The following is a 25,369-nucleotide window of genomic DNA, read 5'->3' as shown; positions in this document are numbered from 1 at the left end:
TGTCTGGAGATTATTAAAGGACCTTTTACAAGACAGGACTTTTTTCCATCTTCATTTATGTGCTTTTAATCACCTTCTCCTGTCATCGGTTTTTGCTTTTATTCTGTATGGATGCAGAAAATTCAGTGAAATATGAGAACACTACAAGTCTTTCAGAAATATTCAGTTCATTTTTTTATTCCTCGTGTGCTGTCATCTACCCAAATATCAGAACTTTTCTTCAGTGAACTTTTCTGTGAAATTTAACAGTGGAAGTACATATTCCGCTGGTCAGATGTTTTATTTATTTATTCATTCATTCATTCTTTCATTTTTATATCAGTGCTTATATTTTTAGTAATAATACAGCGCCCGGAGAGCAATTTTAAAATAATTAAATCTAAGATTTTCTGATATCCGGGCAAGCGAGGAGTCCTTGAATGCATCTTAATCCAGCCCAGCCGCTGAGTAGCCATTTTGGTCCCACCTAAAACAGACAGACCCGCTTCACTTTGGGCCGCTGGAGATGGGAGAGACCGAGCCTATGGCGAGCGTTTCAGTCATCTGGACCTTTTAAAACCGTCTGCCAAACACCCACCTTTACCACCGAAGGTCATGTTGTTTTTTTAAAGCGAGTCATTTTTGGGGGGAAGAAAGAGGACTGTGGTGATTTTTGGAAGTGACGACCGACAGCGCCTTCACGTTAGTTTAGTTAGCTTCACTGACTGAAAGCCGAACGGACAGACGGACTCCGGCTAACCTGTCGAGTCAAACAAAGGTTACAGCATGAACATGTTATGTGCGCAGCTTAAACACTAAATATAAGTTGATTGTATTTTTTTATTTTAGTATTTTTTTTACGCTCCGGAATATCTCAGGTGCTTGGCTCTAACACGTCCGGTCTGGGCTGAAAATTGTCACGATCCATGCTGAGCCTGTTTTTCCACAGAGAACTGCAAAGCAAAGCAATAATAACCAGATTTCTTGGCTGGTGGATTTAAAACTGAGGATTATATTTTCACCTCAAACGGCCCCTGGTTAAGGAAGACCAAATAAATGATGTCAACAAAAACTCCTTTACCGACGGTCAACGAGAAGGTGACGGAAAGTGTAAGTAGAAGAGCTTGTTTATCGCATGTTTCTTTGAATTTCACTGATTTGTTTTTATCGTTTGTGTGCATGACAACCCAATTGGTCCTCGGTGCGAGTTATACTTTGATTGAAAATCGTAAACAAGTACAACTTCTACATCAAATCACGTCCAGTTCATCCTTGATGTGGATATATATATTTATTCTAAGCTTAATGCTTTTCTTGACGCCAAATTTATATTCTTACATATAATAAGGTGCAGTCGGGATGTTTAGGCCTAACCACGAACAAAACTAAAGTACTTTGCTTGCTGATTCTGGCAGGCAACAGTAAGTTTCGTTCTCGGCTTTCTATTGGCTGCCGCAGCTGTCACCAATGGGTTTCATCCAGTCAGCTTCCAGATCGGAGCTGCTTTGGTCCCACCCCTTCGTGATAGCTTGAATCCCCCCCTGTGAGAAACAAAACGTTGTCAAGTTGTTTGTGATGCAACTATCTGTGCTTCCGGCATGAAATTTAAAAAATAAAAGGCCTCGGTCGGAATAATTTCAACCCGACTTATTAATCCTTTACGTGAACCGAAAATGATCATTAAAAAGAATAATGCATCTAACATTCATATACTCTACGCTGAATCAATTTTATTAAATAAGGAAGTTAAACTAAATGTATGTTTTGTGCGGTTTTACTACTACAAAGTAGTATGTAAAGCTGTGCACTCCACAAATCTGGCATGATATATACATATATATTGCAAGTAGAAAACTATAAGAAATCCCATTTACATTTTGCAAAAAACAAAAAAAAAAGTAAAATGTGATGAGTGCAAAATTGAACGTTTTTGGTCAACATGCTAAATTCCTATAAGTGACAATCTGAACCCACAGTCACCATGGCAACAGCAGCATCATGCATCAGGATGGATGGAGCTGGACAGAGGCTAGAGTTTTCCTTTCCAACACAACATCCACTCTGAAGATGCAGCCAGAGCTAATGAGTTGCATCAAAGCATTTTTATGTCTCACAATGGCCCGTTGTAAGAGAATCTGGGTCAAGACTTTAGCGCTGATGATCACAAATGTTCTCCATCCAGCCTGACTGACCTGGAACTGCTCTGGAAGGGAAGAAAAAGACGGCAAACATTTCAGTCTTTAGGTGCACAGGACTGGCAGACTGGCACCAAAACACTTGATTTCATTGTAGATACATGGTGGTTTTGTTGCCTCCAATTCTAAAAGTAACACTTCAAATTTTTCTGTGTAAATGTGCTGGGAAAGCATGAGAATTTTCTTCTGTTTTTCAAATTCTGTTAAATTTTTATTTTTTTTTAATTGTATAGAATCCCAATAAAATTCATAGAATACTGTGGTTGAAGCTTGAAATCTGTAAAAGTTTACACTGCTCTCTCTTACCCTGCTGTGAGAGAGGAGAGAGGACATTACTGATGGACCCACCCACCAGCTCACATCTACACATCCCCGCTGCTGACAACTTATCGACTTTGTTGCTTAGCAACTTTTCAGGGTAAAAGAAAATTAGTATTGGTCAGAATCGACAGGTCACAGTGATCGCCCAGAAAACTGCAATCAGTGCACCGCTAATGGAAGGTTCTGCTGCTGTCCCACAACACAATGAAGACAGACGTGGCTTGCTGATTTTTGTAACTCGGGTCATGTCGACACGTGTGCCGTTAATGGTCCTTTACATATATGTACAAAATTTTGTCAATATTTTGCATATATCGAAAAACAAAATTTTTCAACTGGAGTTTTTCCATTAAGTAAGAAACACAGTTACAATCACACGTTTGTTCACACAATAAGTCATTAAAACACGATTCTCAACTTCCTGCTGACTATAATTATTTTGAATATTTTATAAACGATTTATATTTTTACATTAGTTTTATAATTTTTTTCCCCTAACTACCAACTTTTTTTTTTAAAGGTTTTGTTGGCGTTAGTGGCCTTTATTTGAAAGTAGTTTGACAGGAAAGTGGGTAATGAGAGAATAGGGAAGATGTGCAGCAAATGTCACCAGGCCGGGAATCGAACCTGCGACCACCACCACAAGGAATAAGGCCTGAATACGTGGGTACCCCCTAACTACAATGATAAAAAAAAAATCATTTAGAAATGTTTTTTTCTGTCCACTCTATCAAAACCTTATTTTTAAAACAAGTTGCTTGTTCCCTAATGAGATGAATATGAAAATTAGCTCAGAAAATGAAAGAAAATATGATATTTTGGGGGAATTGTCAAATGTATCAGTATTTTTTTATTTTTATTTTTTACTTTGCGTTTATTTTCTTATTGAAAAACACAACTAACCACTAAAAGAGTTCCCTAGTATTCGCCTGTTTTATTTCTTTCTCCATTTCTGCGGCTGCAAGCCCCAAACACCTGCGCGTGACCTCCTCTGTCTCATGACTCGTCACGGTAGTGGCACTCAGCTGGAGATAACACGGAGCACAAACAGCTCAGAACTATTGATTCAGCGGGAAGAAGCGGCTTCTTCAGCGGCTAGCGTGCGGCGCCTGCTCGGACTCCATTCTGTGTCAATAAACCAACCAATAAGGAGTTTTAGATGGTACTTTTAGTTGATGGGAACTCGGATAAGAAATGTAGGACTCCATGTTCCCAACGCGAACGAAGGTGCCTTTATTTTGAAAACGTATGGGGCCAGTTTCCGGTTTGGGCGTGTCAGCATTTGGCTTGACAAAACGGGAGCTCTGTTTACTGGGGCTCTGGAGTCGGGACGAACCGGCATTGTTGGAGCTTATCAGCGGGCTGAGACATGACAGGGTCCCAGGCAGCCAGGAGACACCGCAGCTTTGTGAGTAACTTCTCCGAAAGAAACGAAGGACTTTCATCAAGGAATGTTTTTCTTTCTTTCTTCAGTCTCCCAATAGGAAGTCAGGAGCTGGAAAATGAAACCAAATGTTAGGATTAGATGTTGTTTTTGCACAGTTAGGTTCTAATATTGAGTTATTTTATTCCGCCTGCAGTGACCTTATCCTAGTTTATATTTTTATCTGCAGTGCTGTTTCCAGTCAGAAGCCCAAAAATATTCCTGTGGAGAATGAAAATCCGTCTGGCTGAGTTCAGGGTTAAACTGACCTTATTATGGTCTACTGATGTTTTTCACGTCTACTTCCTTCAAGCTTTGGCGTTTTTCAGGGTCGAGTGACTCTGATTGGAACTGCAGCTCCTCCACTGATTTTTTTTTTTTTTTTTTTTTTAAATTTGATTTCATGTTGTTTTGGTTTTCATATTTGATCCCTGTTTAAAAAGAGTTGATCTGTGTGGAAGTTTCAACTGTAAAAGTTAACTTTCCCACTTCATGACAGACCCTGAACATCCAGCGGGGGGACCTGATCACACCCAGGTAGCGCCACAGACAGGTGGGAATGGACTCGAAATGTTTTGAGGATATTTTCTCTGCACTTTGAGACGGCCTGAGGCGGTTTATCTGCATTAGTCTGGCGGTCTGAGCTCAGTCTGTCCAGAGACACTGAGATTTTTCCTTAAAATCTCCCAGTTAGAGACAAATCAATTCTATAAAACTAAAATTATTAAACTGATATCTTAAAAGACAAAAAAAGTTCTGTCCTTTCAATCTTGGCTTCTGTATGACACGCTGTGGATGATGTCTGTTAGTGTGACGTCTGTCCCGATCAGTATTGGAACTGTTTGTACTCTGCATTTTCTAAAATTCCGTCCTTCAGTCACGTAATTACGGGTTTCATTGAGATATTAAAAAGACGTAAATTCAGTCATCCTAACTTGAGGCTTTAAATATTTATGAATATTTTCAGATTTCCTCTCATTGATCTTAAACATTAAGGTATCTAGTAAATCTGTACGCTCTTTGCTTCTCCCATAAAAGCTTTGGTGCTGACTTTTCATGTTTGAGAAATGCAATGGACGAAAGTCAAGACGTTTATTAGATTTTCTATCATAAGTCTAACATTTTGTTTGTCTTAAATTTGTACATCCTTTGCTTTTTGAATGTTTCTAGATTTTATTCTGTCAGTTGTGTTTTTTTTATTATTCCAGTTTTTCTTTAAGCGCCATAATTAACAGATTTGAGAAACATTCTTCATAGCTTTTCTGCTGCCCACAGTAACTTTTAGTTTTTGCAGTATGTATTGTCTACAGTAAAGCAATGTGGTTATATGACTCCCTACCAACTGGAGCTGACTTGGTTATTGTGGTTTGATCTAGAGTCATCAATAATCTGTCACGTTTCATAAGTCGGTCAGACTGAATGTGGAGCAGAGCAGAAATAATAGGATGTCAAATAATTGTTATGCAATTTCATCAAAACTACAACATGGTTTAAGTACTGAAATAGTTTTAAAGGTACAAAAGTAAGAGACGAACTGACTGCAGGAAAGAATGTAAACTTAGGGTTTGGCAATTTAAAAAAGAAAAACTAAATGTCAATTGCCAAATGAAAACATATTAACACGTACATGTGAAACTAAAATCACAAAGAGCTGAAAAGTCATATTAACTTATATTGTGAAGTAAGTTGAGAAAAAGTTAAATAAGTTATTTCTGACATTGAGGTAGGTCTTAAATTTAAATCTTTATCTGACAGAAATGTTCTCTCTTCTCTGCATTTTCCTCTTGGTAGCAATAGAAACACACCGGTCCACTTTTCTCCCTTCTGACTCAGTTATGAGGTCTGTCATCAGCCAATGCCGTTCAGAAAAACAGTGTTCAAACTGTACTTTGAACATTTTGTTTAAACGGACATAAATGTACTGAATTACAAATTTATTTGCTAATTCTGCACCTGTACAGCACATTTTACTCTACACACTCTTCAGAGGTAACAGCGTTGGATAGTTGGGGGTCAATGAAGAGGAAGGGGGGGTAGAGACTGCCTGCTAATCAATACTGAACCACATCGATTATCGGCCTACTCAGTTTGTTTCCTCCAGCTGACTGGAGACAAAGGGACAAACAAGGCTTTTTTGTGACAACACAACTTTAAACTGTGACTGAGCTTAATTTTAGGCTGCATCATAACAAACCTTATCCACCATCGTTGTATTTCCTTTTTATTTTTTAGCTTGACTGCATTCCATAAATGGTGTGACTGATTACATTTTTTCTGTCCACTTCCAAAGAAGTTTTTGTCGCAGCTTTAACCAAAGTGGGACAGAAAAACACCGAGACTGATGCCAGAGCAGCCATCAGTCAGATTCTACGAAGACAACCAACAATGATGACCAGCATTGTTAGAATACTAATTATTAGAGCCGTGATGTAATGTTTTTATCTGAGGTGTGTTGGCTCTGGTTGTTCTTTAGCATAAGTTGTGCGCTAGCAGCTTGTTTACCCAGACTGGTTAATTGATTGACCCTTTAGCTCTAGTTCAGACACGCATGCCTTTCTGTTAAGAGAGGTTTAACTAAACGTGCCTCTGGTGCTTTTCCATAACATTTAGCAGTGTCAGTCTTAGAAGTGACGTAAACATTTAACCTCCCCCATTTGTGAATCTTGAGCAAAAATTTTTAAATGAACTCTGAGTCTTATTTATTTATTTTTAATCTGCTGATAAAAAGTGGATATAAACCAACTTATGGATTTATCCTAAACTCCAAATGATTTCAGTAACTTTATCCAAACATGATGTGGCCAATTAAAACAATCCTGACCATTCTGTCTGCGACTAAAGAAGAGATGCTGTCAACTGCGACTGCAGGGTGGCAACAACCAACAAACTGTGTCTGTTTTAACGGTTTTATGAGAAACGGCACATTCTATTAGTGGTGCTCCAATTGCTCTTTTCTGGCCAGTCACTGATTTCTAACTATTATTTTTTAAATTTATTAAAAAAAAGAAAAAGCGTGACCTTCCAATCTTGACCAATGCCAATTTTCTTTCCTTTTTTTCTGAAAAGTTTCTAAATATATTGATAAAGTTGCTAAATTGGCAACAGTGGGGTGACGATCGTTGGACACTAAACATTAAGGAAACTGGTGTGATTTATGGATGCACCTGTACATTTGATCTAAGATGAGAAGCTTTCATGTGTAACACACACATTCTATTAACTCGAAAGGCTTTGTGTGGTCATGTATTATAACACTAGCATTAATTTAGATGAACCCTTTGAGTGCTTTATTTTATGTGAAGCATGTCCAAGGACAGTCAAAAGCTGGAGTGTTTGTAAGGATTCTGTAGTAAAGTTCTGCTCCTGGTGTCCGTTCTGCAGTGAAGAGGCTGAGATGAGTCAGACCCCGATACCGAAAACAAAAATCTGTTTAGATGAAAAGATAACTGTCGTATTTCTGTGGTTGTGCTCATTACTGAAGAAATGACTATGACTTAATGTAGTGATATTTCGAGCAGCACCAGTCAGATTTGTGGTTTATTTCCAATCTCGATTTGTTTTTTGTTTTTTTTGTTTTTTTTACTCTTCCTGATTTTCTTTAAGAACCACAAACCGAATGAAACTAAACAGTGACTCATTGTTTAGACTGTGTGTGTAAAACAAGATTTTACTCATTTAAAATTTAACATCACAATTTCTTTTTCTGTTTGAAGTTGTCTTTAGCATTCTGTATTAGCATTTAGCGTGATGAGCATTGTGTCTCTTTAAGCATTTCAGCGCTAAGCCAGCTGTTAGCATTTCTCTGAGCCCTCCAGCAGGCTGCCAACGTTTCATATTCAGCATGTTCCATAACAAGTTGAAACTTTGAAAGAACAGGACAGATCGTGTTAGCTGCACTTCATTCATTCTTCCTGTTATCTGCTGAAAGCTGTCTCCTGGAGCCTGAGTAAAACAGACACAGATTGACATGTTCCTTTTAGTTTGCTTGAGTAACACGTCTTCCTTCCTTCAGTCTTCTTCACTTGGTAACAACCTCCACACCACATAATGTGGTTAGCACGAAATGTTAACACTGATTGTAAATGTGTGAGATCTTGAAGTTCCCTAGTAGCTGAGTAAGCTGAAAATGGCCCAACTCTGGACTAAGAAAGCAATTCTACTAGTAATAAGAGAATGTCATGAGTTTAAGTCCCGAGTCACACCTGGTGTGTGTAAACAGAGGTGACTTACTGAATCACTGTGGTTTAGATTGATTTAAGTTACAATCTAAACCACAGTGATTAAATCAGGCTTTCCGGCAAAAAAAAAAAAAAAAGATAACGGACAGAACAAGAATCAGCAGATCAGCCTTTTTGTTATCTGTGATCAACTGGAAAAGTTGATTTTTTTTAATCAACAGTTTACTGGTACTTGAAGCACTGCAGTAGTTCTCTAACGTTATTGTTCTGTCTACAGCACACATCTCACAGCAACGGGCGCCAGGAGCTCAGCACACGCTCAGGTCGGACCGGCATGCGATCCCGCAGCTCGGACGAGTCGCAGCAACCCCATGTGGGCAACTACCGGCTGCTCAAGACCATCGGCAAAGGCAACTTTGCCAAAGTTAAACTTGCCCGGCACATCCTTACTGGCAGAGAGGTAAGCTGCAGAGGTCATTGTCTTTTACTTTGAAAAGTAAGTTTGCTAAAGTTGGCTCCTTCAGACTAGCCAGGAGCAATTAGCAACTACCTGGTGGAACAGTACATCTGCTGAGCTCATTATAGGAGCTACTTTTCTGAGCAACGCTGGTAAAAATGCTGCTAAATGTTAATAGAGGAGCCATGCTGTGATGAGTTTCTGAAGGTGGAGATTCAGAAAGAGGAGAAGCTTCTTAAAGAGACAGAGGCCCAATTTCAAGGCGTTGAGTTACACTCAAGTTTCTTATATTTGAGTTATATACAGCATTTTTATAACTACTGAAGGTAATAGTTACTTTAGTGTGCTGTAAAATGACACTATGATACCGCCCCTCTATGATGCAGCTGTAGAGATGAGAAATGTAGTTAGATGAAGTAAAATAGAAATGTAATTTAAAATCAGATTAGAAGTAAGGAAATCTAATCAAAAACAACAAAAGAATTTAGCAAAATTCAGAAATAAAAATAGAATTCACATTTAAAAATGAAAGTAGTTTTTATTTTGATGTGAAATGTAAAGATGGCTTGTAGCAAAATGTAGAAATTGGAAAAACAGACATGAAGTTTGAAATATAAAAAAATAAATTATAAATGCACATACTATTGTAGTTTTAACTGTATAATTATATATTTAAATTGTACAGGATCTAATTTGTGGAATAAAGAATTGAAATCACGTCGCTGAATCTGTTCAGCCAGGCTGCTGCTGCTGAGCGTCTGATTTCAGAAATGATTGACGTTCCACTCCGTTGTGCTTTCAGACGGCCTCTAAACTCTGTGAATGGCAGCACCACAGTCACTTTGGTTTATAGAGCTTCAATTCCTGTGTTGTTTTTAATTACACAGGTGTTGGCTCCATCTTTTTTCACACTTTCCCACCTCTGGCTAAGTTATCATTTTTTCCCCTCTCCACAGGTGGCAATTAAGATAATAGACAAGACGCAGCTGAACCCAAACAGCCTTCAGAAGGTAATTTGCTCTCTCCAGTCTCTTCTGTATAAATTGCACCTAGCAAGCAGCTTCTGCTGGGTGACTGCAGAAGAAGAGATGTGACTGTAACCTTGTGGCTTTTCAGGCTGTGAAGTTGAGATGACTCAGCGTTATTACGACCTTTGCATTCGATTCGAATCTAAAAAACATCTGATCATTCTCACTACACATAGAAGAGTTTCTCCCCCCCCCCTCCCAGTTTCTCTATCGTCTTAACCTCCATGATGAATGAATGTAATTGTCTTCTTCCTGGCCAGTGGTCGTAGCTGGGTTGGTTTTCATTTGCTTGTTGCAGCTCTTGGCAAAAGTCTTTGTACTTCTTGAACTTTTTTTCACATTCTGTCCTGTTCCAACCACAAACCTCAGTGCGCTCTGGTGTGTTTTTGTGCCGCGTGCCCACACAGTCACACTGTGAAGTGGAAGGAAAATCAAACCTTTCTTCATTTTCTTTAACAAAAGCCTGAAAGGTGTGGCGTGCATTTATATTTAGACGACCACCATTCAGTACCATCTTCACACATTTGGAGATGAACATTGTTGTCTCTTATTTTTTTGTTACAAAATACCTTCAGCTTATTCAGGCTGAATAGAGACTGTCAGTTCAGGTAAATTATCAAGGCTTACAAAGGATGCTTTCCATCTGGACTTTGACTGGACCGTTGGAACACATAAATAACTCTTTGGGGTTGTTGTCCTGGTAGAAGGGAAACCTTGTTACAGTCTCAGATAGGGCTGCACAACATATCAGAAATATATTATTGCAATATTAGTTTGTGGAACATTCAAATCCCAAAAGACTTGGACTGCAGTTTTATTACATTCACACAGCAGGCAAATGTGACCCAAACCTGCTTTGTTTTGTTGTTTTGTTCCCCCAAATGTGACCTCTGTGGTAATTTTTTAAATTATTATTTTATTTTATTTTTTCTGGGCAGTCTGGCCACAATTCCAAACTTTTCACCCCCAAAAATATCCAAACTGTGCTAGTTTTATATGTGGAACTAAATCAGATATGTTTTTAAAGTGTCTGGAGTCTGAATGGTCAGTCTGTAAACGGAGCGCTGCGTTCTTCTTCTGCAGCTGTGGGTCACTTTGGGGTTATAAACTGTTCACACAGAAGTCTGTTTGTGGTTGCATGTTATTAGTACCATTAATGACCAGGCAAATTAAAATTGAATTACAGCAAAAAAATAAAAAGAAGTTGACTAATTCATTCACGGGTAGGTGCATTCTGTGCACCAAAACCTTGGCATTATGGGAGTTTTTGATTCTTAACAACAAGGCAGCAGTATCCCCTAAACATCCCTACATTTATTTATTTTTTTCGGTCTTGAATTTAATTTGAGGTGGGATTAAAAAGGTCTTAAAAAAAGAAAGTAATCTGTAATTTCTCCAACTAAAAAAATAATTATTTCATTAGTTTTTCTCATGGGGTATTTTTGTCAGGCGAATGTTTGAGTCGTGTGTAGATGTCTTTATGTTCTTTTGTTACTGGAGGTTTTTGAGGCTGCTGCTAACTAGCTGCTAACATTAAACTGCTTGCTAACTTTTCTGTGTATCATGGGTAAGTGCAAATGAGGCTATGAGGTTTGGTTTGGCTACTGGCTCACTTCTGTTACCAACCCATACATTTTGTTTTTGGTCTTTAATTCAAGGTGCAATTAAAAAAAGGTCTTAAAGTCTTAAACTTTACTTCCAGAAATCTGCAGGAACTTTGTTTTCTGCTCTTAGATGATCAGTCTGCGGTCATCAACTTGAGCTCCGTTTCCTGTGTCTTTGATGGGGTGGGTGTTGGGGTGGAGGGGAGGGGGGAGGGGGCGTTGTCCTCACTAATAAGGCAGACGAGTGTTTTGTCCCATCATGCCTCTGTGACTCCCGGCCCTGAAGTTTTCGGGGAAATGAGAGCAGCATCGACTCATTCTTTTGAAACCGTCACACAGATGAGAGCGGCGGCCCCGCTCCCGGCTCTCCTCTCTGCCCCTGGTCTCCCTCGGTGCTTGGCCAGTGGTTTTCCATCAGTTTTTCCAAAGCTCCATTGATTGTTGCCTTTGTAGCTCAGGGGCCCGGGCCCTTTGGCGTCTGCTGTGACACAAAGACACCGAGTCATGACGCCGCCGTTCACAGAAACACAAGGCGTGAAGCCTTTGTGTCGGTTCTTGTTGTTTTTAGGTTCCTGCTTTGTCACCGCCAAGAAAAAACAAAAAACATGGTTGTCAGATTACTCCTCATGCTGTTCCAGAAAGTATTTGACTTCTTTTAATGTTTATTTTAAGGAAGCGGGGCACGTTGATCCAAAAAAAAAGTGTTTGAATACTTGAAGTCATGTTCATGTCACGTTTCCATTTATAGACAAACTGGCTGTTTTCTCTTTTCTTTTTCTTGGTGAGATGAAGGAAATCCAGTCACGGATTGGTTCAGCCAGGCGTTAAAAGAAGTCTTATCAGCGTTCACTCATTCTTTTAAAACACTCTTCTACCCAACAGTTGGTGAGCTAATTTGCCAAACTAAAGGTACATTCCACTCCATGTGCTTGAATGATGGAATATTTTACTGGAATTCCCAATGAAGTCACAGTTTTGACCTGGAATATCTCAGATTCTTCTCCAGTCTGGACCTCAGAATCCATAACTGTGAAAGGTGGCGATGGACAGAGGTCTGCAATACGACTACAAAAGCAACATAGCAGAACTAGGGTACAGCCAGGCGGCAAGGCCTAAAATATTATGACATATTTTAGTTCAATCAGCAATACATTTTATTTTTTCAAACAAAGAACAAAGAAAGATTTTGCACTGATATAAAGCACTAAATATATGGAATGCTGGTCATCCCTTTATTCATTTAACAAATAAAGGGTAAATTTTACCCTAGATTTTTTTCAAGGAAGTTTCTGGCTACGGATGCACCACTTCCATGTGGAGCCAATCCCATCCACTGGTAGTCATGATAGTAAATTTTACTGGATGATAAACTGCCCCAGAAATTTTCGATGAATCATAATATTGTTGTTCTGAGATCATTGTCAAGTAATATATTGACAATGTCATAACAACGCAATTTTGTTTAATTTTGCACAGATCACTTCGCACTGGAAGTGGAAGATACTTTAAATATTCCAAATAAAACACAACAACCAAAAACGGTAAATAAAAAGAAGATGAACCCGATGGTATGGTATTTCCAATCAAAACCACTAATAAAATGAATTATTTGTAAACAAATTTCCTGTCAAAAAAGATCACCTCACTGTTGTCAGCTTAGTGTCTTCCTCACTATAGTTAGTAATTTTTTTTTTTTTGGACAAAAAAAAAATCAGTATTTGCTAAAATTGGAATCAGGAATTGAGGCTTTTTAAAGATCTCTGCTCAGCCTGAAGACTGTGATCTTTGCTGCCCTTCCTCTGTCCTGTCTGTGGTAATAATTCTATTAATCTGTTGTGAAAGTTTCTTTCCAGAAGTGGCGTACCAGCTGATTTTAAACATTTGGTCAGGATGATGCAGGATTGTCGGCCAGCGCTCCAGAAAAACAGCCAACCTGAATTAGACTTTTATGTAACAGTGCAAATGGTTGAGAGGCCGATGGCAGACAGGAGGGTGTTTTTGTCTTTAGAGCCTAAAGATGTCTGTTCAGTAGTTTGTTATGCATTGTTGAGTTGACACATCTGAACTCTCCAAAGCTCTGGATGGGATCGCTGTCAAAGGTCAAGGTGGGAGTTCAGCTCTTAAGTCTTGATGAAAGATAAACAGAGGAGGCTTAAAGCTAAGTCTGTTAGCATGCACACTTTTTTTTATTATTAAATCACAACAACAAATTTTCATCCAAAAAAAAAAAAGACCGTTTTTATCTTCATTCTGCATTGTTTAATCAGACATCAGGTACTGCCATTAAGAAGTTTATTTTATTTTTAGTTAACCAGCAGCTTTAAATCAGGATTATATAACTTCAGCCGAAGGCAGTCGTTGTTGTTCGAAATGAATTTCCCAAGCTAAAGTTAGCATGTTGACCCATTAACGTCTGTGATGCCCCAGTATCTTCTGACGTAAGCCAACATTAGCCAATATTAGCACAACAGTGAGCCCACTGAATGTGGAATGTAAATCTTTGCTGCTGCTTTTGACATGGATGAACATTTTTTCTTTTATTCTTTAGGAAGAAAAAAAAGAAGGTGGAGGTTAAAAATGTTTTTTGTTGGAAGATTTAGTTTTTCATAACTGCTTTGCTTGGGTAATATGTTTGAACTCGGATCATTTCATCCAGTGTGTTGGATTAAAAGGAAATGCAGAGCTTAGTAATTTAAGAAAACCATGCCTTGGTTATTTGAGGTTCTCAAAGTAAAAGCTCCCCTATGTAAGGAATAACAAAGAGTTAATTAATCTTCAGTGACTCCCTGTTTCAACCTGTGTGGGAGGTTTAACGTTTGAGGCTCATTTAAGTCAACGTGTCTTTTGGTTTTCTGACGTGAAGAGAACTGGGGACTTACTGAGCCCTGCATATGCACTCAGTACCCCATCAGTGTTTTCAGGTCTGACAAACAGTAGAATTGGCGCATAACATTAAAATGAAATTGATACATTGATTCCATTTTTGAAAAACCTACATATGAAAAAAAATAAAAAATCTGAAAAGTGTGGTGTGCAAATAAATCCAGCCTCCTCTTCATCTAGAACTCAATTAGATTTAAGCCCACTGAGTAGAGCATTATGGGGGATGTAGGCAGAGGGAAGAGCTAATCTCCTCAGCCTCTCACGGCGAGCTAATAAAAGTTGGTTGCATTGATTAACTTACTCATGCTTTGGTTACCTAGCAACAACCTGTTGAGTAACTTGCGCAGCAGCAGTTTCAGGTTTCGTCACAGTGCCTCATAGCTGCTTAAAAATAAAAAACAATGACAGAGAAAACTGTGGACAAAACAATAACACAGGAAAGGACACATCACTAGTTTGGTAATACTTCACATATTTAAAACAAAAACCTATTTGACATTTTATGATATTGACTGTTGAGAAATTCTTAAATGATGATATGTTTTTCAGCCATGTCGTCCAGCCCTGACTTATGAAGATATTTAACAAAATCAGAAAAGCAATGTAGATGATGTGGTCTCTTTCAAACAATGTCGAAAGTGTAGGGAAATGTATATATTATTGGTCATAACGGCAGTATTAATATCGGTGCATCACTATTTTTTTTTTTTTTTTTTTTTTTAATGGAACAATTTGGTGCATGAGTAAACCAATCTGTTTTGATTCCCTGTTTTACGTCAGAACCTTCCACATCAGGAGGATGGCTTGTTCAGACTTTTCAGATTTCTTGTGCTGAAATGTTCTGGCTGGACGCAGACCCAGCGATTACATATTGAAGTGTCCTCATCTGTTAATTTAAGGATTTGTTCCTTCAGGCCGATTTGTTTGTCCAGATGAGAGCTGAAGGATCCCAGTGACGGGCTGAGCTGAACAGAACCTGTTCAGAGTCCTAGCGGAGATAAACAACGTGGCTTTGCTGCAATAAACAGCAAACACACATCTTCGTCTCGGTTAAAACTCCAGAGGCTGTAATTTGTTTTTTGTGACTCATCTCTCAGCCTGTAACCGGATGGAACGGATGTTTTAAAAGCACACAAATAAAAATAAAACCCAGGAAGTGATCTAATGTTTAGCCCACTCAGACTTGTTTATACATCCCGGATCAGTTGTAGTGGATACAGGAAATGGGAACGTGTAGACTCGGTTCCTCCTTTTGGACTTCTAGCTTGTGAAAGCTAACAGCGTCTGTGATTTTTAGCTTCGAGCTGTGTGTTACTTCCCCTGAAGGCGCCTGATCTTGGTGACAAAACAGATGTAGTCAGAGCATGCCGCGCATTGTTGCAGTGGCACGTTTTTGTCCTTGACCTAGTTTATAATGTGGTTACCTTATTTCATTCCTCTGTTCTTTTCCCCCAGGTTTTATTTTTTCTACTTTAAATTTTATTCATGCTATTAAAAAGGTCTAAAAAGTCTTGAATTCGTCTTGCTGAAACCTGCTGATTAGGCCTGTCGCAATAAACAATAAATCTATTGATTACATGATAAATTAAAGTGAGCTCAATGATTTTCATTTGCATGATTTTTGGTTTTTCTCTCATCTCTACCAAAAACTGTTTAATAAGTCTTCAGAACGGTGCTTTGGTTTCATCTAGGCCTTTTTTTTGAAGGATAGTTTTGTTTACAAAGGCTTCATGATTCATTTTACTTGGTTTTTTTTGTGTGTGTTTATTTTGGATATGTAAGACGTCTTCCAGTTCCACTGTTAAAATTTAAATTCCAATGAACATTTATTAATCTTTGAGGATATATGTTTTGCATTATTTTGCGATTACTTGAAAATGGTCTCAGAACAACAATATTATTGTTTATCGCAATAATTTCTGGGACAATTTATCATCTAGTAAAATGTTTTATCATTACAGCCTACTGCCCATATTCTAAAACAACCAAAGAACAGATTCCCCATTCCTGTTTATTTTGACCTGTAAAATTTGCTTTATTTATGTGATAGAATTAATCACCTGCATTAATAGAATCAGCACAGATTCAGTATTTCAGACTGAATCTCCACTGTGTCTGAGGTTGAAGCGATATTTCCAGACACATTCAGCATGAGCTAATTGATCTCTACTTTCACACCGCTCGGTGCCAGCAGAACGAACCTGCAGGTTTTTACCTGTAAAACTCTGGTGCAGTAAAAGATGGGATGGCTGCTGTTGGCTGTTTGAACATGACTGCACAAAAAAAAAAATCAGAAAAAGCTTCTACTGCAGTTCAGAGTAACGTGGTTAAATGCTGTTAACTTAGAGTTTGAGTGGAACTAGCCTACACAGAACTGATCAAATCTTCTAGTTGACTTTCTTTGCCCTTTTTATTTAGATGGTTAACTGGACTTGAGCAACATTCACAACAGGTGGGTAAATTAGTTTTAACCTTTCAATAGACAAGCTATTGAACAGGTGATATTTCCTAAATGATCATATGTAACTCAGTGGTGCTGAATATTCTTGAAACCAGAGTCTAGATGATAAACTTGGTGACATTCTGTACTGTTTTATTTGGCATGGAAAGCTGTTGGACTCGTTTTACCAGAGTTCAGTCTGACTCGCCGAGCTGCATCACCCTGTAACATGAAGATTTGTCCTGACTGCTCACTTTCACATCACCTTTGATGAAATGATAAGCTCGTCGTTTTGCTGGTGAGAAGCCTCCAGGCCTGAAAAACTCCCAGTCAGCATCTCTGTGTCTGACCGTTTTAAAGCTTCAGGTCTCATTGATCTGTCGGTCGAACTGGACTCCAAACACACTCTGGTGTCTTACTGATATGAATCAGTCTGATGGGGGTCGCTGTGAAGTGATCACATCTAGAATCAAAGGTTGCTTTATTTCCCAAAAGAAATGTGGATCAAACTTGTGTGTGTGTGCTCAAGGCGATCCGATGTTCGAAGCCTCGCTGAATTTGAAAGCGGCCCCTGCTGTTTATCACCATCTGTTAGCCTTTTAGGCAGAGCAGAGCAGTGTACGGTTCTGGGCAGAAAGTGTCCCAGTACATCTACCAGCCTGAATCTGTCCACACTCCTCTGCCTGTTGCTCACACACTCTGCCTGCTGCGGTGTCTTTATTTATACCGCTGGGCCAGGGCGAGCCTCTTCATGCATTCAGTTTTTTGTCTTTAAATGTCGTTCACTCCAAACTCAGTAGCACACTGTGTTGGCATATGTCCAACAAACAGGGAAAAAAAACAAAAACTGGGAAATGGTTATTTTTATGGATGCTAATGAAAAGAATCCCAACCCGTCTGCACTGCTCCGTGCGTTAGCAATGTACGTTTTCTTTCTCCCCATGTAGTAAGTAGAAGTGATTAATTATAACTTAATAAAAAATGGATTTTTGACACATTTCTGTTCCTCGTGATATTGTAGGCTATTGCAAAACGTCTTTGAAAATCCAAGTTTTTTTTCCTATATGTTTATTTTCTTATTGTAATTTTCAGATCTAAATTTTGGGTTTTAACTAGAATTTTAAAATGAACTGAAACATGACAACACAATGAACATGGCTGGAGCTGACGAGTTTAGTGATCAATTATTCTGTTGATTAACTGGATTAAAAAATTGGCACATTCTGCAGATTTTTCTGAAGCTTATTTAGCATAATATTAAAAATACACAACAAAGAAATTATTTGCATTGTTAAAGTAGGAAAATAAATATTTGACAGATCTGTTGACTAGTTGTTTTTTTTCATTTTTTGTTTTTGAATAACCACTTCATAATCCAATAGCAAAACATGCTTACTATGACATTTTTTTTCTTCATACTTTGAACCAGGTGAAGCTAAAACTCAGACTTGAAGAGTAGAAGATATCCACACACCTGGAAAGTTTTTCTTCTTAATTACAAAATGTGTATATTTTTGTACAGTTTAGGCTTAATTACTCTAGACTCTTTGTACTCCAGTTAATGACTAATTGATTACTAAATTAGTCTATTATTTCAGTAATCGATTGATCCGATTGTTCAGCCTTAGCAGTAAATAGACAAGTTCCACTTTTTAAATAAAATGACTAAAATAAAAACATTTTGAATCCGTCCATCCGTTCCCCCCATCCCTCCCACTGAGGCCTGTTAGTGACCTGATGTAGGAATTAAAACAATGTATTCATCTGAGTTTTTCACTAAACAAAATTTGTTTGATATGTTTTGCTAGTATTCAGAGTCACTATGACAATTATTGTGGTAAAGCTGATTTTTTTTTTTTTTTAGCTATACTATTTTCTTTCATAACAACACTCACTAAACAATCCAGTGATGTATTTTTACAATACAGACTCTGAATCATACAGTCAAGTGTTTATGACTGGACCAAATTATGCTAATAAAATTAATTTCAAATCACTTAAAAGAAACAACACAAATGACAATATTTGAAAACTCTCATAAAAATGTTGTTTTGGTAATATTCCCCTCTCTGATGATGATGCAGCAGAACTTCTGTTGCATCATTTTGCTCAGTTGCATAAAGGAAGTGATGGTTTGTTCTTGTGTTCCAGTTTCATCAGCACGCCTGACCACGTCATAGCGCCGCCCCCCCCCACCCCCACCTCATGAAAGATTGAATCCTTTTTAGCTCTTTATGGGATGGACGAGCATGGTGTAGTGAACAGCTGGTTAATAATGCATTCCTCTCTGTGCTGCTCTGGATGTGCAGCCAAATGGTGAAGCGGTTTTGGCTGCAGCTGCTCTCCTCACTCCTCTGAATTTTGTGAAATTGTTCCTGGTCAGACTGGTTGACCCTCCCAGCTCAGCAGCTTTTTGAAATTATATCAACCAAGAAGGGAGAAATAAATTAATAAATTAAGGGTTTTTGGAACTTTTAAAAACAAATTGAGCAGTTTTATCTGGAAAATCAACAAAAAAATTGGTTGTGTTTTATTGGTTTATTTGGGGTTTAGAGAGAATAAAATACATTGTGCTTCATCGATCTGTTTACCCTGGCGTAATATTTTATCACAAGTTTTTTTTTTGTTTTGTTTTTTCTTTTTTTTGCAGGGAATCAATGAAATTTCTACATAATGAATAAAATTTCCACATGAATAATAATATTAATAATAAACGTCAATCATTGTAGAAACCATACAATAAAATTTCATGGATTATAACGAAATTGGGGTTATAAATGGTACAAATGATAGATTTGGTGTTTTACTGTGTTTCAGCCTCATTTTGGTAGACTTAGCAAAAACATGAAAATTTTTAATCCAACTCTGTTTGTCTGTCCTTTACAGCTTTTCAGAGAAGTCAGAATAATGAAGATCTTAAATCATCCCAATATTGGTGAGTGGATCTTTGACGCGTTCTACACAGAGAGACTGCAACATCCCACTGAAAGGGTTTAGGATGCGAGACGCTTGTGTCCACATGTGAAAAGCTAAAAATATGATTTTAAAAGTTAAGATCATTGCTCAAATTAAGATCTGGTAACTTTGTTTATTCTAATGCACACATTGTCAGACATTTAATTAAACTTTAAATTAAAGGAATATCATAAGATATTCCTGGAAAAACGACACCACTCTTAAGTTGATCTTTGTTTCAGCCTCTCGCCTCACTTTCCAAAGGCTCAGCTGACCAATCACTGCTGAGAACCAAAACTGCTGGTTCTAGCAGTCTAGTCCTAGTCAAAGAAATGAGGTTGATGATGGCAAATAAAAGATGAAGGATTCTGCTAAGGTTTTAGTTTAAAGGGGCAGTATTATGTAAAATCCCCTTTTTTGACCTCTTACATCATGTTTTGTTATTTTTTTGACCTCACAGAGCAGCCTTTCCCCACTCAGCTCCTTCAGACTAGCCAGCAGCAATTAGCAAACAGCTGGTGGAGCTGCTGAGCTCATTATAGGAGCTACTTCTCAGATCAACGCTGGTAAAAATGTTAAAGGACTAATAGAGGAGCCATGTTGTGATGACTTCCTGAATGCAGAGCTTCAGACAGAGCAGATGTTTTTAAAGAGACAGAGACCCAATTTCAAGGCATCAAGTTACAAAGTAACATTTCTTCTACATCATATTTGATATATACAGCATTTTTCTAACATCTGAAGTTAATATAGTTACTTGACTGTGATATAAAATGGCACTTTTTACCTGGAAAACACCAATACTGCCCCTTTAAGTAATAAGCCTTTATAGATGTATTTTATGTACATGGGACATTAAAAAGGTTAAAGAATTATAACAAATACAGCACATTATTTTTTATAACCTAATAGGAATGTTTTCTTTTTTATTAAACATTTGTTGGATTAGTTTTATATCTTGCTTCCAAAATACATCAGTTTCTTTTTTGTTCTTCCAATATAAAATATTTAACTTGATATTAAGCATCTGCATTTTTCCCCCCTTTGTTTTTGACAAATCACTTAACCTGCTGCATTGTGTGGCTTAGTCACAGTTTTTAACATTTAACAAGATTTGACGATGATTCATTTTTCATTTCCTTTCTGCTCGCCCCATAATTTCCTCTGCAGGAAACGTGACTAGAATAATAAGAGAGATTCTTCTCTTCATCTCTGTTTACTCTCCCACCTTTTCCACATGTAGCAGGATGAGTCTCAGCTGGTATCGGCAACCAGAAACAAAAAAAAAAATGCACTCCATTTTGTTGTGCAGTACTTATTGAGGTTTGATTTGCTTCATCATGCAATGCTTACATTACCCCCTCACACACACACACACACACACACGCACGCACGCACACACACACACACACACACACACACACACACANAAAAAAAAAAAAACACTCCATTTTGTTGTGCAGTACTTATTGAGTTTTGATTTGCCTCATCATGCAATGCTTACATTACCTCCTCACACACACACACACACACACACACACACACACACACAGGTCCATTTTTATTCCATGTGGCTCTTGTTCGTGTCCATGAATTAGTTTCTTTTCTCCCCTCCTGTTTTTTTTTCAATATAATTGAATTCATGGCTTTCCCTCCGTCTGTCCTTTCTTTCTGCAGTCAAGCTGTTTGAGGTGATTGAGACGGAGAGGACCCTCTACCTAGTGATGGAGTACGCCAGTGGAGGTGAGCTGAAATGATTTCATCTCACGTTGTTACATAAAAACCCCTCATAGCTCCGCTCGGTCCGCCATATTCCACCAATATTTTCTCAGATGGATGGAGGATAACATGTACATGAGTTTTACGCCCAACGGCAAAGCAAAGGTTTTTCTAAGCAAAACAGATGCGAAGTAGGAGTGCATTGATGCATCAGTCAGCCGATAAATTGGTCCCGATTTCCTTAATTTTCTGAGATCTGTGTTTTGCTGATACCTTTAAGGGAAACTGATGTTATCCGTCTCCACAAAGATCTAAAAATCAACTTTTCAGGCAAAATAAAAATCGGTTTTGCCAAAATCGGCAATAATCCAGAAAACTGCCGTCGGTGCACCCCGAAAGAAAACTGCTCAGCTGTTTGTGTTTTTTCTCTCCTCACTAAAAATCATCTGTTGCTGCTGCTGCTTTGCTCCAACAGGTCACATTCTGTAGTCTAAAAGGAAAGCTGCAGTGCTCACACAAAAAGGGGGAAAAAAATCAGATTTATACAATGTTAAATGTAAAAATAAGGTAAGAGAAAAAAGGAACACATTTCTTCCAAATATCTGAGCTTATATTAATCTGAGAAATTTTCTAGAAAATACAAGATTTCTGAGCTTCACAGATTGAAATTTTGTCTTTAATTCTTACCAGATAATATGTGAATTTAAACATCTTCCAATTTTATGAACTTCTTGTACTGATTCAGCAACATTTCCAGAAGAAGTTGAAATAAACCAAGTCAGCTTCACACAACCATCCCACAATCAGCATAATCAGCATTTTTGATGAGCTCATATGGAAGATTAGATATATTATCAATATGCAGAGCATAGATTTGAGATGCTAGAAAATTATAGTCTACCACTGCAATATTAATAACCACACATATAAATGGTTCAATAAACTGGCTCAGCTTGTAGCAACAAAACCTGTACGTTCAAATGACACACTAGCATTTAGTTGATATTTACTTTGCACCTTAAATTACCCCCTGAAAATCACAGTTTCAGATTTCTGTTCAGCTCAAACTCCAGTCCCAGTTCTGTCGGAGTGTTACACTTTAGTTTTTTTTCTTAGCTAACTTGCTAACTTTTTTGCCCTTGAATGTTTTCCTGTGTTCAGAGCTCAGCTGGCCTGTTTTTTGGGTGTCAGCCCACTCTATCCATCTCTCTCTCTCTCATTGGCTCCTGAGTCTGAGCTCACAGATGATTAAGCGTTCACGTCCAAACACACACACACACACACACACACACACACACACACACACACACACTGTGTTGGCCTCTTCAGGTGATCTCTGGGTGAGGAGTGGGGCTTCATTCATGTCTTCAGGATGCACAGAGGAAGGCTTCTTGCTGGTTTTGTCTTTTTTTTCTTTTTTTATTATTATTTCCCAGCCAGCCTGATTCAGAACACAACCGGCTGTAGCCGTGCGCCGGTCTAGCGGTGTGTAGACATGCTAACCGGGGAAGCTTCTGCTCCTGGAACTCTGCAGCAGCAGCTTTGTGCCTCCAGGAGGGGCTCAGTTTGGAGTTGGAGCTCGTCAGTGTGCTCAAGAAATGCCCTCAAACCATGCACATGGGGGGCGTAGTGCGCCAGCTGCATGAGAATGTTATTTTTATCTGCTGAGCTTTAGAAGTTGTGATTCGCTTGGTTTCAGCACGTATCTCTCCCACTTGGAATTCCAACCTTTCCCTAGTCGCCATCAGGCGCTTTCTGACTTCCCCGTCTGTGTTTGCAGGTGAGGTGTTCGACTACCTGGTTGCACATGGAAGAATGAAGGAAAAGGAGGCCAGGGCTAAATTTAGACAGGTACCCAACTTTCTCCCCCTGCAGTGTTCTGGTTTCACACCTCTGCTCCTGACTCCACCTCCTTCTGCTGCCTATCTGAAGACTGAACAGAGAAGTTGAATCAGTTCTCCGTACCAATAAGCTGGCCCAGTGCTGAACTACTTAAGCCTGGTGACGTCATCAATTCTTCCATAGTGAAAAGTTTAAGTAACCTGGCAACACATTCAATAAGGTGCGGCTGGGCCTGTCACCTTAACAAACTTTGCTTATATTAGGATAAATTGTCCCAGAAGTTATTGCAATAGAGAAGTCATTTTAAGAGTGTTTCCACTAATATAATAATAATAATAGTCATATTAATATACAGTCCTCTCAAAGATTAAATATACGCTCATTTCTTGCAAAGATTTAACACTGGAAAACATTTTAAATATCTCAAATAAATAAAACCCAAAAACGACAAATAAAATGAATTCTGAGTCTCTGTAAACAAAACTGTCCTTCAAACAAAGGCCCAGTTGAGACTGAAGCACCAGACTGAGGACTTTTATCATCCAGTTTTTGGTAGAAAAAGACACTTAAAAAAAACAAAACAATGTTTGCAATAAACGTTTTAATTTAACATGCGATGAATTAATTTATTGCTTATTGGAAATGGCTTCATTGTATCAACCTTCCAGACCTCTCAGGTCTTCTGGTTCTGGTCTGCTCTGCATCCCATTCAGCTGCTATGCTCCTCTAGTCTGCTGAAACACTGAGCTCCTTTAAATTAAGACTTAAAATCTATTTATTAGAGCTGCCTTTGAATTATAATAACTGCAGTATCATGAATTATAGTCTATTTTTGCTTTCCTTTATTTTGGCACTGTATCACTTTATTTTTCTCTCTCTCTCTCTCTCTTAATCATGTTAAACACTTTAAACTGTCCTGATGGTGAAATATGCTTTCCAAATAAAATTGCCTTTCCTGGTCATTGTAAAGGAAAGCAGTAAGAAGTCCTGATGTTTTCATGATCCATGTAAATTATACAGCAAACATGTAGAAGGAGGTTTTCTGGTCAGACCAGAATTTAGATTCAAAACACAACTTCAAGCCACTTTTCAAAGGATTAATGTGTTAATAAAACCTGAAAGCCATGTGTACTTACAGCACTATTTCATGTTTGCGACATAAAAGTTTGCTTTCGTAATGTGCCATAAAAAGCTGATCCATGAAGAGGCTAATGAGACAGGAGCTCAGAGTGTGCGCCTTACGAATAAGTGTCGTAAGGCGCAGCAGGACTCGGCCTTTGCTGGTGATGAAACGCCTCTGCCTGTACTTTCTCACCTCTCTTCTGTCTTTAGCGCCACCTTCACAGAGTATTATCTTTCCTGTTGGCGCCAACCGCATCGCGCTCTCCACCACATCCTTTATCACAGTTTGACAAGTCAACAGCAGACAGACACTGTGCTGAACTCTTGCTCGTCTCCCCCTCCCTGTACAGATCGTATCGGCGGTGCAGTACTGCCACCAGAAGCACATTGTTCACAGAGACCTCAAGGTGAGTTCAGCAACATAATCACAAACCTGAAAACACACGCAGGAAGTTTTCACACTTCACAATACAAAGTGAAAGTATTCTATAGTGGAAATCTGCAGTGGGACTTCGAGATCAAACCTTACATACTCTGGAAAAATTATAGATGGTTTTTCTTTTTTACTACAACTAAAGAATAAATCAGTTCATTTGCTTAATTTAACAAATTTCATCATTAATTTACATTTTCTTACAACACTTTACATGAGTGAAAAGAGAGCTGGAAGAAGAATCATCTTGCATTAATCTGTCACAAATACAGAATAAATGTTCAGGGCTGTGTTCATCAAGTTAACAATATAAGTTGCAAACCTTAAATTATTCTCCTTATTGTTACTTCAAAAGTGTCTGATCTAATCTTTTTTTTAAGTGTTTTGAATTGATTTTTAGTAGAGCATTTCTTTAACTCCTCCTCCAAACTACTCCATAATTTTACTCCATGCAGCAAAATGCACATTGTTTTAAAGTAGTATGCATAGTTTTACTTTTGAAAATAATTTCAATAATAGCAGGGCTTAATGCTACCCCCACCTAGAAGGCCAGTCATGTCTGACTTATTTGGTAGAAAAGGTCAGAGCTTCGTTTCTAACTCGGCCCAGAAAGCCGCCTGCTGACAACGCCCGTCTTGAACTGGATCACTGCGTCCCACTGGAGTGTGTCCGTAAACACACGCCAACATCTTGGACTGTTCTCACGTGGCTCCTGCTACATCCGTTGCCGTGCCACTCCCTTTGTGCTTTCCTTGTGTAAATATTCATGTTTCGATGATTCATATATATA

At 38.4% G+C, this 25,369-nt stretch overlaps 1 protein-coding gene and 1 long non-coding RNA gene across 2 annotated transcripts in view; both read left to right on the top strand.

Moving 5' to 3' along the window:
- Positions 1 to 434: 434 nt before the first annotated feature.
- On the top strand, positions 435 to 2,450 carry LOC103156994 (uncharacterized). Its single transcript, XR_478204.2, has 2 exons — positions 435 to 1,089; positions 1,956 to 2,450. It is a non-coding gene; the product is annotated as an uncharacterized LOC103156994 (long non-coding RNA).
- Positions 2,451 to 3,795: 1,345 nt separating this feature from the next.
- LOC103129113 (MAP/microtubule affinity-regulating kinase 3-like) overlaps positions 3,796 to 25,369 on the top strand; it is a gene marked incomplete at its 3' end in the record, with an annotated part of 30,814 nt that continues 9,240 nt past the window's right edge. Inside the window, exons 1-7 of the mRNA XM_016664813.1 lie at positions 3,796 to 3,903; positions 8,374 to 8,556; positions 9,510 to 9,563; positions 19,395 to 19,443; positions 21,141 to 21,206; positions 22,963 to 23,033; positions 24,497 to 24,553. Coding sequence (XP_016520299.1) covers positions 3,865 to 3,903; positions 8,374 to 8,556; positions 9,510 to 9,563; positions 19,395 to 19,443; positions 21,141 to 21,206; positions 22,963 to 23,033; positions 24,497 to 24,553 — 519 coding nt within the window. The remainder of the gene's footprint in view (positions 3,904 to 8,373; positions 8,557 to 9,509; positions 9,564 to 19,394; positions 19,444 to 21,140; positions 21,207 to 22,962; positions 23,034 to 24,496; positions 24,554 to 25,369) is intronic.

This window comes from Poecilia formosa, unplaced genomic scaffold (assembly GCF_000485575.1).
Source record: "Poecilia formosa unplaced genomic scaffold, Poecilia_formosa-5.1.2 Scaffold514, whole genome shotgun sequence".
Taxonomy (NCBI): domain Eukaryota; kingdom Metazoa; phylum Chordata; class Actinopteri; order Cyprinodontiformes; family Poeciliidae; genus Poecilia; species Poecilia formosa.
The sequence above is the reverse complement of the archived record's forward strand: the minus strand, read 5'-3'. Positions and strand labels throughout refer to the sequence as shown.